This window comes from Coregonus clupeaformis, chromosome 14 (genome assembly GCF_020615455.1).
Source record: "Coregonus clupeaformis isolate EN_2021a chromosome 14, ASM2061545v1, whole genome shotgun sequence".
In the NCBI taxonomy this organism is placed as follows: domain Eukaryota; kingdom Metazoa; phylum Chordata; class Actinopteri; order Salmoniformes; family Salmonidae; genus Coregonus; species Coregonus clupeaformis.
In genome coordinates, this window is record NC_059205.1 from 19466907 (window position 1) to 19483083 (window position 16177).

The 16177-nt window shown below is 42.9% G+C and overlaps 1 protein-coding gene across 4 annotated transcripts in view; it reads left to right on the plus strand.

The window, feature by feature from the left end:
* LOC121581294 (rho GTPase-activating protein 12-like) overlaps positions 1–16177 on the plus strand; it is a 132297-nt gene that overhangs the window by 21048 nt on the left and 95072 nt on the right. For all 4 annotated transcript variants that reach the window (XM_045224739.1, XM_045224740.1, XM_045224741.1 and 1 more), the window contains exon 2: positions 2163–2944. In XM_045224739.1, coding sequence (XP_045080674.1) covers positions 2240–2944 — 705 coding nt within the window. In that variant the 5' untranslated portion in view covers positions 2163–2239. The remainder of the gene's footprint in view (positions 1–2162; positions 2945–16177) is intronic.

Consider the following 16177-nt stretch of genomic DNA (forward strand, 5'->3'; position numbering starts at 1 on the left):
ATATTTCAGTCTTTTTTATTTTTTATAAATTTGCAAACATTTCTAAAAACCAGTTTTTGCTTTGACATTATTGGGTGTTGTGTGTAGACTGATGAGGGAAAAAAACAATTTAATCCATTTTAGAATAAGGCTGTAATGTAACAAAATGTGGAAAAAGTCAATGGGTCTGAATACTTTCCGAATGCACTGTATACACACTCACTCACACACATTACACTGACACACTCACACAAAACCCACACACATTCACATACACTACATACGCACAGACACACATAACACACACGCATACCGACACAACACATACACACACACACATACACACTCATCATATGCTGCTGCTACTCTGTTCTTTATTCTTACTCTTATGATTATCTATCCTGATGCCTAGTCACTTTACTCTGCCTTTATGGGCATATCTACCACAAATACCTCGTACCCCTTCACATTGATCTGGTACTCCCTATATATAGCTTCATTCTTGTATATTTTATTCCTCTTGTGTGACTTTTCTTTTTCTTTACTCTGCATCGTTGGGAAGGGCTCGTAAGCAAGCGTTTCACAGTAAAGTTTACACCCGTTGTATTCGCTGCATGTGACAAATAACATTTGATTGAATCGTATTTAAGTACATTTCCTTGGAAAGATAACTGCCACATGATTCTCCGGCCATTCATAGGCAGCCTACTCTATTTCATTGAGACCACATGTAGGTGCACTTGATCTCGCATGTAGGAGAGGGAGGTTACTGAACTTGAAGCAGCGAATGCTGAGAGAGTGAATAATGTGCAGAAAAGGTGTGTTTAATACAATAGGTTGGCCTAGGCTGATGCATACAAAGCAGAAAGACAACCGTTTCCAAATAGTCTGCGGGACCCCAAAATTTTTTTAGCCCAAAGTTGTCTGTTTGACAGCCTGCTCCCGCCCACAGCATGGAAAATGCTGACCGCGCCGCAATTATCTCTGTCGGGGCCCCCAGGTGCAGCTCTCTATATCACATATCCATAATTATGCATTTCTGTATTGTATAGATCAGGGACACTTGTTGTCATTCTGTTATCAGGTGTTAATCCACTTCACTTACTGTAGTTCAATAACAGTACAGAAGATAGCCCTATTTGGTAAAAGACCAAGTCCGTATTATGGCAAGAACAACTCAAGTAAGCAAAGAGAAATGACAGTCCATCATTATCTTAAGACATGAAGGTCATTCAATACGGACATTTTCAAGAACTTTGAACGTTTCTTCAAGTGCAGTCTTAAAAACCATCAAGCGCTATGATGAAACTGGCTCTCATGAGGACATCTCATGATGAAACTGGCTCTCATGAGGACAGCCACAGGAATCCTCAGTGTTATTTCATCGTTTTGAAGTCTTCACTATTATTCTACAATGTAAAAAATAAAGAAAAACACTTGAATGAGTAGGTATCTCCAAACTTTTGACTGGTAGTGTATATCTTTTTTTTTTTTGTGCAATTCGATACTTTACCTCAACAAATATCCTTCAATTCACAACATTTTCATTGGTTATCAAAATGAAAAGAAACCAATAAATACATTTACTCAATAATATAAAACAAAATTATAATTGTCCCATACAATAATCTGTACTCTAAAGTTATTGTTGAAATTTATTTTTATTTCTGGCGACTCCACTGCAGTTCCCCCGCGACCCCACTAGTGGGCCCCGACTTTGAATACCACTGCTCTAATCTTATCTACCTCAGGCTAGGAGCAGCACAACTCTTACTGTACAACTCCATAGAGCCTTGTAGATGGGGTTACTGAGTCAGTCTTCTCTTCAGTGTTTGTGTCATCTTATCTACCTCTCAGGCAGCTTCTTAGGAGCACAACTCTTACTGAGATTACATAGACTTAGGTAAAGTCTTCAGTCTATGCTCCCTCATCCCATCCCTCCATTCTATATTGTGTGTGTGTGTGTGTGTGTGTGTGTGTGTGTGTGTGTGTGTGTGTGAGTGTGTCTAAACGAAGGATGCAAGACCAGAAATGTTGGAGTTGGACGATTCCGGATCTCTTGCTGATTTCCCTCCTGATTCCAGGAATCTTTTACCAGAATTCTGCAACCCTAGTGTGTATGTGAACTAATGTTATTATAACATAGGCCTAATCTCTCTCCCCTGTTTTCTCCTCCTCCCCAGTTACACAGTGGGCCATGCAGAGCCAGGCTATGTTCCTGCGGTGGTGAGCTCCTGCTCCAGCTAGCAATTTCACCGTGATGGCGTCAGAGCGAGAGGGGCGTGGGCTGCCCATTGCCCCAGGCCAGGTGTACATCGAGGTGGAGTATGATTATGAGTACAAGGCCAAGGAGCGCCAGATCTCCATCCGCCAGGGAGAGTGCTACATGCTGGTGAAGAAGACCAACGAGGACTGGTGGCAGGTCAAAAAAGAGGAGGGGACCAAGGCGTTTTACATACCCGCGCAGTACGTCAGAGAGGTCCGCAAGGCCCTCATGCCCCCTCCCAAGCCCCTGCACCTGGGGCATCATGGTGGAGGGAGCGGGGGAAACTCGCTCTTGGTCAAGGCAAGCGTCTCTAACGAGAACCTGAACGTGACCAGTTTCAGCCGGCCCTCTCCCTCGTCACCCTCCCCCTCCTCCTCGTCGGGGGTTACCCTCACCCCTCCGAGCCAGCACAGGGACGCCAACCAGAATCCTGGTAGAGACGCTGGTAGCCTCACAGACCCCGACAGGGCCCTGGCCGACATTATCCAGAACAACCACACCCACCCCCACCCTCACACCCATGGTACTGGACGAGGATGTACCACGCTGCCCCGTGCCCATGCCACTTCTCCTGAGCTCCGCAGGGTGCCCATGAATGTGGACATGCCCCCGGGGCACTTTGACTCAGAGTGGTCGGAGAGGCGCAACGACTCGGAGTCTGGAGACGAGCTGAGCAGCAGCTCTACTGAGCACCTGCAGGTAAGAATGGAAATATCTTCATTTCTCTCAAGTTTTGGATGGAAGCTGGTGATTTTCATTATGGGGTTTTTACTTCTGTAAAGCTTACAGTATGAAATGTTTTCCTGCTTTTCATGTGGTGGTAGAGGTAGAGCTCTTGTTGTTATTTTTGGTAGCCTAATACAATATTATTTTTGGGGTGGAATTGATGGAGTAGGCCTAAATGGGATGTATACTGGTAGTTAATCTGAGCTTTGCCAACATGACCTTTAACCCAGTCATCTTAGTTAAAGGCACAATATGTTTTTTAGTGATAGGCTACACAGGGATTAGTTTATTAGGATCCCCATTAGCTACTGCAAATGCAGCAGCTACTTTTCCTGGGGTCCACATTAGGGTTGAAGGTGGGAACCCGGTTACCGAGATTTACCGCCCAAAACCACTCCCTTTTCCCGGGATAAATAACTGCGATTAAACTGGTAAATTATAATAAATTATTTATATGAACAACATGGCGTGAAATGGAACTGTTAAATTAAATGCAATGTCTAAATCTGGCTTCTCTATGGCTTCTGCATGATGAATCAACGCTCGGGGTGGGGACAGACCCATGTCAGTATGGAGCGCAGTTCACAATGCATGGAGATCTATCATCTCATCATGGGAACTTTTTTTCTTGTGACAGGTAGGCGAACATTTGCTGCAGCATAGACTATGCTACAGCAATATAAAGACCGAATGCGCGTCTAATTGACCCATCTCCATCTGGCTTTCGGGGGTCACCTTGTTTTTTAATTGTAAATCATTTTATTTATTTATTTTTAGCTGCAGAGTTTTAAAACTATCACTCGAATATCGTTGCTTTAAATCAGAGCACTCTTTGTCTTTTTCTCTCTCTGTCAACTCCATTCAAATTGCATCCAAAATAGATCATCCTGTTCTATATTGATATATAGCTTTATATATAGATGTCCTAGCCTACCTCTTTCAGGTAATACATTCAATGCAGTATTAGCCTTATATTTAGCTAATGAATGATGTGTTATGCATAATAAGCTTCTAACTTATAGCCTCTGTCTCTTGCACAATACGCACACACCAGTGCTCCACTGGCCTCTCCTTAAAAAACGCTCCTTAGCTCTTGGAGTCCCAAGCAGGAAAAGCTAGACTAGAATACCTTGCTGGACATATTTTTTTTTTTTATAGCATTTCTTATATCACTAGACTATTCGAAGAGGGACGCAAGCTCTTGTTTGCTGAATGTTAAATACAGCAGCCAATAGAACTCACGGGTAGTTTGAAAGAAGAGTGAACGCGCAATGACGGTAGGCTATAGCAGTTATCTATTCAGATCTATAACCATTCAATCTTCGTGAAGAGAAATGAAAGCCTTATTCATCTGATTCTAGTCATATACAGAGCATTCCGAAAGTATTCAGACTTTTTCCACATTTTATGTTACAGCCTTATTCTAAAATGGATTAAATAGTTTTTTCCCTCATCAATCTACATACAATACCACAGAATGACAAAGCGAAAACAGATTTTAAATTTTTGTCGCAAATGTATTGAAAATAAAAAACAGAAATACCTTATTTACGTAAGTATTCAGACCCTTTGCTATGAGACTTGAAATTGAGCTCAGGTGCATCCTGTTTCCATTGATCATCCTTGAGATGTTTCTACAACTTGATTGGAGTCCACCTGTGGTAAATTCAATTGATTGGACATGATTTGGAAAGGCACACCTGGAAAGGCACACAACAGTTGACAGTGCATGTCAGAGCAAAAAACAAGCCATGAGGTCAAAGGAGTTTAACCCTTTCCTGGGTAGCATATACACTACCAGTCAAAAGTTTGGACACTCCTACTCATTCAAGGGTTTTTCTTTATTTTTACTATTTTTTACATTGTAGAATAATAGTGAAGACATCAACACTATGAAATAACACATATGGAATCATGTAGTAACCAAAAAAGTGTTAAACAAATCAAAATATATTTTATATTTGAGATTCTTCAAATAGCCACCCTTTGCCTTGATGACATCTTTGCACACTCTTGGCATGCTCTCAACCAGCTTCATGAGGTAGTCACCTGGAATGCATTTCAATTAACAGGTGTGCCTTCTTAAAAGTTAATTTGTGGAATTTCTTTCCTTCTTAATGCGTTTGAGCCAATCAGTTGTGTTGTGAAAAGGTAGGGGGTTGATAAACAGAAGATTGCCCTATTTGGTTAAAGACCAAGTCCATATTATGGCAAGAACAGCTCAAATAAGCTAAGAGAAACAACAGTCCATCATTACTTTAAGACAGGAAGGTCAGTCAATATGGAAAATGTCAAGAACTTTTAAAGTTTCTTCAAGTGCAGTCGAATAAACCATCAAGCGCTATGATGAAACTGGCTCTCATGAGGACCGCCACAGGAATGGAAGACCCAGAGTTACCTCTGCTGCAGAAGATAAGTTCATTAGAGTTAACAGCCTCAGAAATTGCAGCCCATATAAATGCTTCACAGAGTTCAAGTAACAGACACATCTCAACATCAACTGTTCAGAGGAGACTGTGTGAATCAGGCCTTCATGGTCGAATTTCTGCAAAGAAACCACTACTAAAGGACACCAATAAAAAGAAGAGACTTGCTTGGGCCAAGAAACACGAGCAATGGACGTTAGACCGTGGAAATTTGTCCTTTTGGTCTGGAGTCCAAATTGGAGATTTTTGGTTCCAACCGCCGTGTCTTTGTGTGACGCGGTGTGGGTGAATGGATGATCTCCGCATGTGTATTTCCCACCGTAAAGCATGGAGGAGGAGGTGTTATGGTGTGGGGGTGCTTTGCTGGTGACACTGTCTGTTATTTATTTAGAATTCAAAGCACACTTAACCATCATGGATACCACAGCATTCTGCAGCAATACGCCATCCCATCTGGTTTGGGCTTAGTGGGACTATCATTTGTTTTTCAACAGGACAATGACCCAACACACCTCCAGGCTGTGAAAGGGTATTTGACCAAGAAGGAGAGTGATGGAGTGCTGCATCAAATGACCTGGCCTCCACAATCCTCCAACCTCAACCCAATTGAGATGGTTTGGGATGAGTCGGACCGCAGAATGAAGGAAAAGCAGCCAACAAGTGCTCAGCGTATGTGGGAACTCCTTCAAGACTGTTGGAAAAGCATTCCAGGTGAAGCTGGTTGAGAGAATGCCAAGAGTGTGCAAAGCTGTCATCAAGGCAAAGGGTGGCTATTTGAAGAATCTCAAATATAAAATATATTTTGATTTGTTTAACACGTTTTTGGTTACTACATGATTCCATATGTGTTATTTCATAGTTTTGATGTCTTCACTATTATTCTACAATGTAGAAAATAGTAAAAATAAAGAAAAACCCTTGAATGAGTAGGTGTGTCCAAACTTTTGACTGGTACTGTATATAACTCGACTCATAATGATAATATGTTGTATTTCTAATAATTCTATAATTCTAATAATAACAAAGAAGGAATTAATGTATTTTTGAGAAGATTATGTTCAGCAGATGCCTTGTCTGGTTTAGCTCGGCTGCAGCAGGGTGCTCTATTCTTCGTGCTACTTCTGCATAGCTGTCTTGTTGGACTGTTGGTCTCTTCTGATTGGGGTGTTGTCCTGTTAGCATGGGGTGTAGTGGGGTCGGGGTGTGCTGTCCACTCTAGAAGGGGCCCGATGTTGCAGGGGCAGATCCTGTAGACAAGCCTTTACTAAGATAAGATTTTAGATAAACTTTATTAGTCCACGCAAGATGGAAATGTGCTTTCTGCTTTTATCCAACTCCCAATAAACTCAGGAAAGGCCAGCCTGGCTGTCTAATTAGGACCTGGGTGGCTGGTGGTCGTTGGTGGAGCCTTTGTTCCCATGCCACCCTGCTCTATTAGCCGTGCAGTGTCCCAAATGGCACCCAGTTCCCTATATAGTTTACTACTTTTAACCAGAACTCAATGGGCCCTGGTCAAAAGTAGTGCACTATAATGGGAATAGGGTGTCATTTGAGATTCAGACTAGGCCTTGGCTGGTGGGGCCTTAGTTCCCATGCCACCCGGGTCTATTGGAGTGTCTGCAGGGGAGCAAAGGGCCCAGTGATTAAATAAAAGGTGACATTGGTGCAGGATTGGGCTGTGGCCCTCTCGGCCCACTGTGTGAATGGAGAACAGGACCAAGGGTGGGGAGACTGGGAGAGGGACAGGCACTGGTAAAGGCCTGCGTCCAAAGAAAACCGCTATCTGGTACATAAGGTTTGGGTGTATACTAGCCTGTGTAAACCAAGTTGGTAGAGCATAGCGCTTGCAACGGCAGGATCATGGGTTCTATTTTCGATGGGGCCATCGATACAAAAATGTATGCACACACTACTGTAAGCCACTTTGGATAAAAGTAGGCCTGGAATTGCCAGGGACCTCACGATACGATATTATCACGATACTTAGGTGCCAAAACTATATCTATTGTTATTCTATGTGTATTGCGATTCGGTACTGCTATTTTATTGGAATTTAATGTTCCAAACATACTGTTCACTATACAGTGGGGGAAAAAAGTATTTAGTCAGCCACCAATTGTGCAAGTTCTCCCACTTAAAAAGATGAGAGAGGCCTGTAATTTTCATCATAGGTACACGTCAACTATGACAGACAAAATGAGACAAATAAATCCAGAAAATCACATTGTAGGATTTTTAATGAATTTATTTGCAAATTATGGTGGAAAATAAGTATTTGGTCAATAACAAAAGTTTCTCAATACTTTGTTATATACCCTTTGTTGGCAATGACACAGGTCAAATGTTTTCTGTAAGTCTTCACAAGGTTTTCACACACTGTTGCTGGTATTTTGGCCCATTCCTCCATGCAGATCTCCTCTAGAGCAGTGATGTTTTGGGACTGTCGCTGGGCAACACAGACTTTCAACTCCCTCCAAAGATTTTCTATGGGGTTGAGATCTGGAGACTGGCTAGGCCACTCCAGGACCTTGAAATGCTTCTTACGAAGCCACTCCTTCGTTGCCCGGGCGGTGTGTTTGGGATCATTGTCATGCTGAAAGACCCAGCCACGTTTCATCTTCAATGCCCTTGCTGATGGAAGGAGGTTTTCACTCAAAATCTCACAATAAATGGCCCCATTCATTCTTTCCTTTACACGGATCAGTTGTCCTGGTCCCTTTGCAGAAAAACAGCCCCAAAGCATGATGTTTCCACCCCCATGCTTCACAGTAGGTATGATGTTCTTTGGATGCAACTCAGCATTCTTTGTCCTCCAAACACGACGAGTTGAGTTTTTACCAAAAAGTTTTATATTTTGGTTTCATCTGACCATATGACATTCTCCCAATCCTCTTCTGGATCATCCAAATGCACTCTAGCAAACTTCAGACGGCCTGGACATGTACTGGCTTAAGCAGGGGGACACGCCTTGCACTGCAGGATTTGAGTCCCTGGCGGCGTAGTGTGTTACTGATGGTAGGCTTTGTTACTTTGGTCCCAGCTCTCTGCAGGTCATTCACTAGGTCCCCCTGTGTGGTTCTGGGATTTTTGCTCACCGTTCTTGTGATCATTTTGACCCCACGGGGTGAGATATTGCGTGGAGCCCCAGATTGAGGGAGATTATCAGTGGTCTTGTATGTCTACCATTTCCTAATAATTGCTCCCACAGTTGATTTCTTCAAACCAAGCTGCTTACCTATTGCAGATTCAGTCTTCCCAGCCTGGTGCAGGTCTACAATTTTGTTTCTGGTGTCCTTTGACAGCTCTTTGGTCTTGGCCATAGTGCAGTTTGGAGTGTGACTGTTTGAGGTTGTGGACAGGTGTCTTTTATACTGATAACAAGTTCAAACAGGTGCCATTAATATAGGTAACGAGTGGAGGACAGAGGAGCCTCTTAAAGAAGAAGTTACAGGTCTGTGAGAGCCAGAAATCTTGCTTGTTTGTTGGTGAACAAATACTTATTTTCCACCATAATTTGCAAATAAATTCATTAAAAATCCTACAATGTGATTTTCAGGATTTTTTTCTCTCAATTTGTCTGTCATAGTTGACGTGTACCTATGATGAAAATTACAGGCCTCTCTCATCTTTTTAAGTGGGAGAACTTGCACAATTGGTGGCTGACTAAATACTTTTTTCCCCCACTGTATGTCTGCTGCAGAGAGACGAGAGAGCATGAGTAAATTAGTTTTGAACAGTCAGGGAAGTAAAAGTTTTGAAAACACGTTGGCTCACTATTTAAAAAGAAGATGGAGAACAAGCTATAGGATGAAGAAAAAAATTATGCTTTTTGCGCAGATACAGCCGACTAGGTCCACAACAATGCTTAAATCATATCAGGAGACCGCTTTTGAGGTCTGGGAAATATCTATAACATTTCGATTTTTGGGTGTAGTTACCATTTAATTCAAGTGCACACCTAGCAAGAGTCTGTTTGGTGGAGTATTTGTAGTGCACTATTGGTTGACTGAGATGTCTTTAGTCGAGCAGTAGCAAAAATAAATAAATAATAACAATCATGGTGTACAAGACACCGTTCTGATCCGTGCCAGTCTGAGTGGACTGATCAATTGTGGAGGCCGTGGGAATGGCACAGTCCATCAGTCTAAGACATTTGCTACTGAAATTGTACATGGTTATATTAATGTCATCACACAGCATAGGAGTCATTCATGATATGAAATGCAATCAAGCATTTATGTTGTCATAAAATAACAAAGCGACCATTGAATAATTAGTGTAAACAATAAATAGGCCTAAACTGTTCCTTTTTGGAAATTGCATTCAGGAATGAATGCGACAGTTTTTTGTCTTTGCTGTAATAAATGCTTTACAAAAAAAGTTACAGACTCTCTGGTACGCTTATAATTTATTTAGTGTTGTTTAAATTGTTCCAAATGGTCAGAAAAATTATACTGTAATCTAACAGCACCTGTTTGACACACATAATATGCATGTAGCTCTTGCACCTTACCTTCTTTGCGTACATGTGTCATGTAAAGAGAGCAAAGGTTGAGGGAATAGGGAATGTTTTTCCTAAACAAATGAGGGATTTCAGTAACAACTTTTCAGTCAAAAATGGCTGTAATTATGTTGCAGCTTCAGCAACATGGACAGCTCGATACACACTGTTGATGTTCTGTGGTGGTCGCTGCAGCAGGGAGGAGAGAGAGACAACGGGTGCTAGTCACACCGTCACTCGCAGCCTTATGCTCTGCATCTTTCATGATTCTTTTTGCAAACTCCAGGCGTGCTGTCATGTGCCTTTTGCTCAGGAGTGGCTTCCGTCTGGTCACTCTCCCATAAAGCCCAGGTTGGTGAAGTGCTGTAGAAACTGTTGTCCTTCTGGCAGGTTCTCCCATCTCAGCCAAGGAACTCTGTAGTTCTGTCAGAGTGGTCATTGGGTTCTTGGTCACCTCCCTGACCAAGTCCTTCTTGCCCGGTTGTTCAGTTTGGTCGGACGGCCAGCTCTAGGCAGAGTCTGGGTAGTTCCATATTTTTTCAATTTCCAAATGATGGAGACGACTGTGCTCTTGGAAACTTTCAACACTCTAGAAATTGTTTTATATCCTTCCCCAGATATGCCTCATCACAATTCTATCTCCAAATCTATGGACAGTTCCTTGGACTTCATGGTATAGTTTCTGCTCTGACATGCACTGTCAACTATGGGACCTTATATAGACAGGTGTGTTTCTTACTAAATTATGTCCAAACAAATGAATTGGCCACAGGTGGTCACCAATCAAGTTGTAGTGACATATCAAGGATGATCAAAGGAAATTGGATGCACCTGAGCTCAATTTGGAGTGTCATAGCAAAGGGGTGTGAATACTTATGTAAATGAGATATTTCTGTATTTAATTTTCAATAGATTTGCACAAAAAAAAAAATAACATTTTCACTTTGTCATGATGGGGTATTGTGTGTAGATGGGTGAGAAAAAATAATATTTAATCCATTTTGAATTCAGCCTGTAACACAACAAAATGTGGAATAAGTCAAGGGGTATGAAAACTTTCCATAGACATACATCATTTGCACACACACAGAGTGAAGTCAGCTCAGACAGATCCAGCTCAGAGAGGCCCAGCTCCTGAGCTCCATCAGCAGCAGATTTGAATTTAGAATGGAAAATTACCGTAATTTTCGGACTATAAGCCGCGCCTTTTTTCCAATTTTTCGACCCTGCGGCTTATATAACGGTGCGGCTAATCTATGGATTTTTTACAGCTAACGGCCACTAGAAGACCTCCTAAATCTATGGATTTTACAGGTTACAGTCCACCAACTTTAACTCTATGGGCTCTATGACCGGTCCGCGCCCCCACCTTTAGCGGCGGGCTCCAGCAGGAAAAGCTGGAGGCCGGAAAAGAGTGAGACAGGTAGCGCGCAAAAGTAAAAGTGGAACCGAGAGTGGTACGAGAGACAGAACGAGAGACAGAACGAGAGCAAGACAGACAGACATTACGAGAGCGAGACAGTTTGTCCCTTTCCCGACAATCCCCTCTGTGCACGAACCCTTACATATGGTAATTAAACATTAAAACACCTGCGGCTTATAGTCCAGTGCGGCTTATATATGTACGCATCATTCAATATCATTCAATTTAGCTGCTGCGGCTTATACTCCGGTGCGCCTTATAGTGCGGAAAATACGGTACACACGCAGATGGAAGTCAGCTCTGACAGATCCAGCTCAGAGAGGCCCAGCTCCTGAGCTCCAGCAGCAGCAGCAGTAGAATTGCAGGAAATGTGCTTTAAAACTGCAACATTTTCTCTCAGCTGCATGGAGACATTTTGTAAATCGTTTTTTAAATTCAACCGCGCTGACAGGCCGACCGCACCCCCTGCCTCGCCCACCACCTAAGCCCCTTTTTGATCCAGAAAAACACCTTGGTTGCACAATCCATATTGCTGTTTCCTCTGGCAAACGTACCATTTTTATCTAGATGAGCTGACTTTGACTCACCACCACTAATAAAACACGGACTTGAATGACTATTGAATATTACTTGCATATCATTCCTGATAATGGTATTGGCTTGCTTAGAGTAATGTATAGAGTGCATTGCTTAGATAATGTGCTGCTTAGAAGAATGTCAGTGATTTAATTTCACGAACAAGGAATCTTATCATGGAAGCACAGGCAGTCCCCTTGATACTTAAGCAGATTGTCCAAGCTATACATTAACACCTCCCTCCCTCCTTCCCCCTGTTCTCTATCCTCTTTCAACCTGCTTGTTATTCTAACAAGCCGGTGAGTCAGCAGAAAGACCACCTCTCCTCCTCTCCCTCACTCTCTTCCTCCTCTCTGAGATGCACAAAGAACAATATTTGTCTAATCAGAACGAGAGGACAAGCGCCCTCAGTTTTTTCCTTCCTCTACCCTGGCTGGCAGCTGTAATCAACTTTTAAATCAACTCCCTCTCTCTCTCTCGGTCTGTGTAGCATCGACTGTCCTCATGAGGGATGAGCACACACACACACAGTGAGTGACTGAACCCCTCAGAGGGAGCCAGAGATGTGAGAGAGAGATTGGCCAGCTGCAGTCATGTTGTTAATTCTCTTTTTAATAGGTTTATTACGTCACATTGTGGCAGGGCAGGGGGCCATATGTTTTTTTTAAAATAATAATAATAATAATAATATGCCATTTAGCAGACGCTTTTATCCAAAGCGACTTACAGTCATGCGTGCATAATTTTTTTTTGTGTATGGGTGGTCCCGGGGATCGAACCCACTACCTTGGCGTTACAAGCGCCGTGCTCTACCAGCTGAGCTACAGAGGACCACGAGGTTTTTAGAGGGGACATAGTTGGGACAGGGTTTTGTTCTGGCCTGGGCTGTATCCTTGCCTGGCTACCCAGACTCCTTGCTCCAGCCACACGCTATGCCACGCCCACGGACGTTCGTTTCTTCTCCGCAGTGAGTCTGGATCTGAGTATACCTCCACGACCCTTCACCGAATGCGAACACATTCGGGGCAGTCTGATTGGTCCAGAAACCGATGGGTTGGGCCAGAGCCAGAACACACGTGGGTAAACCGGCAGTTTGAAAATTCGCCATTGGCTTTGATACTCTGATTGGTTAGATACGATCCAATTGCTGATGACTTTGTTTTGTACAACGCCCCTCGTGCCCCTCCTCTCCACAAACAACTTCAGTGATGGCAGCCTCAGACTAAAGTTTGTAGCGAACAACGAGAGCAGCTGAAGAATTTAGTGTGAGTCATCAGGCTAGCTGTATCCTACTGCTGAAATGACACTGCATTCTGTGTTCACAAAGAGTCTTAAAGTAGGAGTGCTGATCTGGGATCAGACGCCCCCTGTCCATGTAATTTTATTCATTATGATCTAGAAGGCAAAACTGATCCTAGATTAGGGCTATCGCGGTGACCGTATTACCGCCACATCGGCGGTCACAAATCATGACCGCAGTCAAATTCCCTGTGACCATTTGTCACGGTAATCCCATCCAAAACTGCGCAAATGAATGGTGCTGATGGGTAGCCTACCAAACTTGCTAACGACCCTCGCTAATGGCCTGGTACTCAGAGCTCGATTGTCCCTCTAATCCAGGGGTGTCAAACTCATTCCACAGAAGGCCGAGTGTCTGCGGGTTTTTGCTTTCAATTAAGACCTAGACAACCAGGTGAGGGGAGTTCCTTACTAATTAGTGATCTTAGTTCATCAATCAAATACAATGGTGGAGCGAAAACCCGGAGACATTCGGCCCTCCGTGGAATGAGTTTGACACGTGCTCTAATCACTCTCTAAATAGCCTACTTCATGATTGAATTTTAATAATCTGAATGATGAAGACAAATGGTGATGGGAGTTAGAGCTCCCATTCAGAAATGAACACAGGAAAGCCCTGGACCAAATGTGCATAAATAAAAATGTTTAACCCCTTCCTAAAGGACAACAGGTCCGATCCAAGTGAGGGAAGCAGCAAAAAAGCCAATTGTTTTGCTACTTTATTAAACCGGAGCATTTACTGAAAGGGAGAGGAAGAGAGGGGCACAGAGTGAGCAGTTGTAGGCTATTAGGGAGCGGAGGCCATGAGGTGTGTGTGAATATGTGAGAAGACATCGGAGTCTCGGAGTATTGGAACAGACACAGAGGGAGAGAACGCAACCACTGTTATCTCACGCTAGACTAACTTCTTGCTAGTTATTTATCATCCGGTCCAATTACTTAGTACCTGTCTTGACTTAGTCAAACAAAGAGAAGCTAGCTAATTGAGGCTAGCCATAACGTTACTGATTCTCACCACTAACAGTCTCTCCTGCAGTTGCAGAAGTGAACATAAAAGTTGCTGAGACCCGTGAGCCAAAAGAAGAGCACAGAGCCTTACAACACAAAATCAATTTTATCACGCACACAAGGACAAATACTCCCAACATGGCCCATTTTACAAGGTTCACACCTCTTGATATGAACATAGTTGACAGCCAGGCTGTCACCTCCCACTCATTATCTTCATTGCCAGAGTGGCTTCTAGCAGTTTCTGCAATGTAATCTGCTAAATAGGTGACATTCATAGACGAGTCAGGAACAAAGGTGCAACACTCATCTCCAATGACTGCACACATCCCTCCCTGACTTGCTAATAGGTAGTCTATAGTCTAGTGCTATCATTTCAGTACTGAGGGCCTTAAGGGCTTTTGACGTAGCATTAGCCACTTTCTCCAATTTCTTAGATATATTTCACATTTGATCAAGGGCACATGCCACTCCATAATTATGGAGCATTACACCAGTAAATCGTGACAGGGTAGTTTGAATATGAGTAATCACTGCCAGCGAGCGCTTCCCCCTGCCTGCTGCAGGGGGACAATATCCCTGGAAAATCATTTTAAGATTATCATTGTCATCTGGCACTGCTCTCATAGCAGGAACAACGAACCCAATAGTACACACTCCCACCCAACTATCTGGTAGTACATAATATGTTCCCACATAACCAATAGGCCCATTAGGGGCTGATTTCCTTGTTTCCAAGTTTACATTATACGCTGAGAGGACCACACTTACAGTGCATTCGGAAAGTATTCAGACCTCTAGACTTTTTCAACATTTTGTTACGTTACAGCCTTATTCTAAAATTGATTTTATTTTTAATCCATCAATCTACACACAATACCCCATAATGACAAAGCGAAAACATTTTTTTTTAAATGTTAGCAAATGTATTAAAAATAAAAAACAGATACCTTATTTACATAAGTATTCAGACCCTTTGCTATGAGACTCGAAATTGAGCTCAGGTGCATCCTGTTTCCATTGATCATCCTTGAGATGTTTCTACAACTTGATTGGAGTCCACCTGTGGTAAATTCAATTGATTGGACATGATTTGGAAAGGCACACACCTGTCTATATAAGGTCCCACAGTTGACAGTGCATGTCAGAGCAAAAACCAAGCCATTAGGTCGAAGGAATTGTCCGTAGAGCTCCGAGACAGTATTGTGTCGAGGCACAGATCTGGGGAAGGTTACCAAAACATTTCTGCAGCATTGAAGGTCCCCAAGAACGCAGTGGCCTCCATCATTCTTAAATGGAAGAAGTTTGGGACCACCAAGACTCTTACTAGAGCTGGCCGCCTGGCCAAACTGAGCAATCGGGGGAGAAGGGCCTTGGTCAGGGAGGTGATCAAGAACCCGATGGTAACTATGACAGAGCTCCAGAGTTCCTCTGTGGAGATGGGAAAACCTTCCAGAAGGATAACCAGTATGAAAAATGTATGCACTCACTAACTGTAAATCGCTCTGGATAAGAGCGTCTGCTAAATGACTAAAATGTAAAATGTAAATAACCATCTCTGCAGTACTCCACAAATCAGGCCTTTATGGTACAGTGGCCAGATGGAAGCCACTCCTCAGTAAAAGGCACATGACAGCCCGCATGGAGTTTGCCAAAAGGCACCTAAAGGACTCTCAGACCATGAGATACAAGATTCTCTGGTCTGATGAAACCAAAAATGAACTCTTTGGCCTGAATGCCAAGGGTCACGTCTGGAGGAGAACTGGCACCATCCCTACTTGGAGTTTGCCAAAAGGCACCTACAGTGGCTTGCAAAAGTATTCATCCCCCTTGGCATTTTTCCTATTTTGTTGCCTTACAACCTGGAGTTAAAATTGATTTTTTGGGGGTTTGTATCATTTGATTTACTCAACATGCCTACCACTTTGAAGATGCAAAATATTTTCTATTGTGAAACAAACAAGAAATAAGAC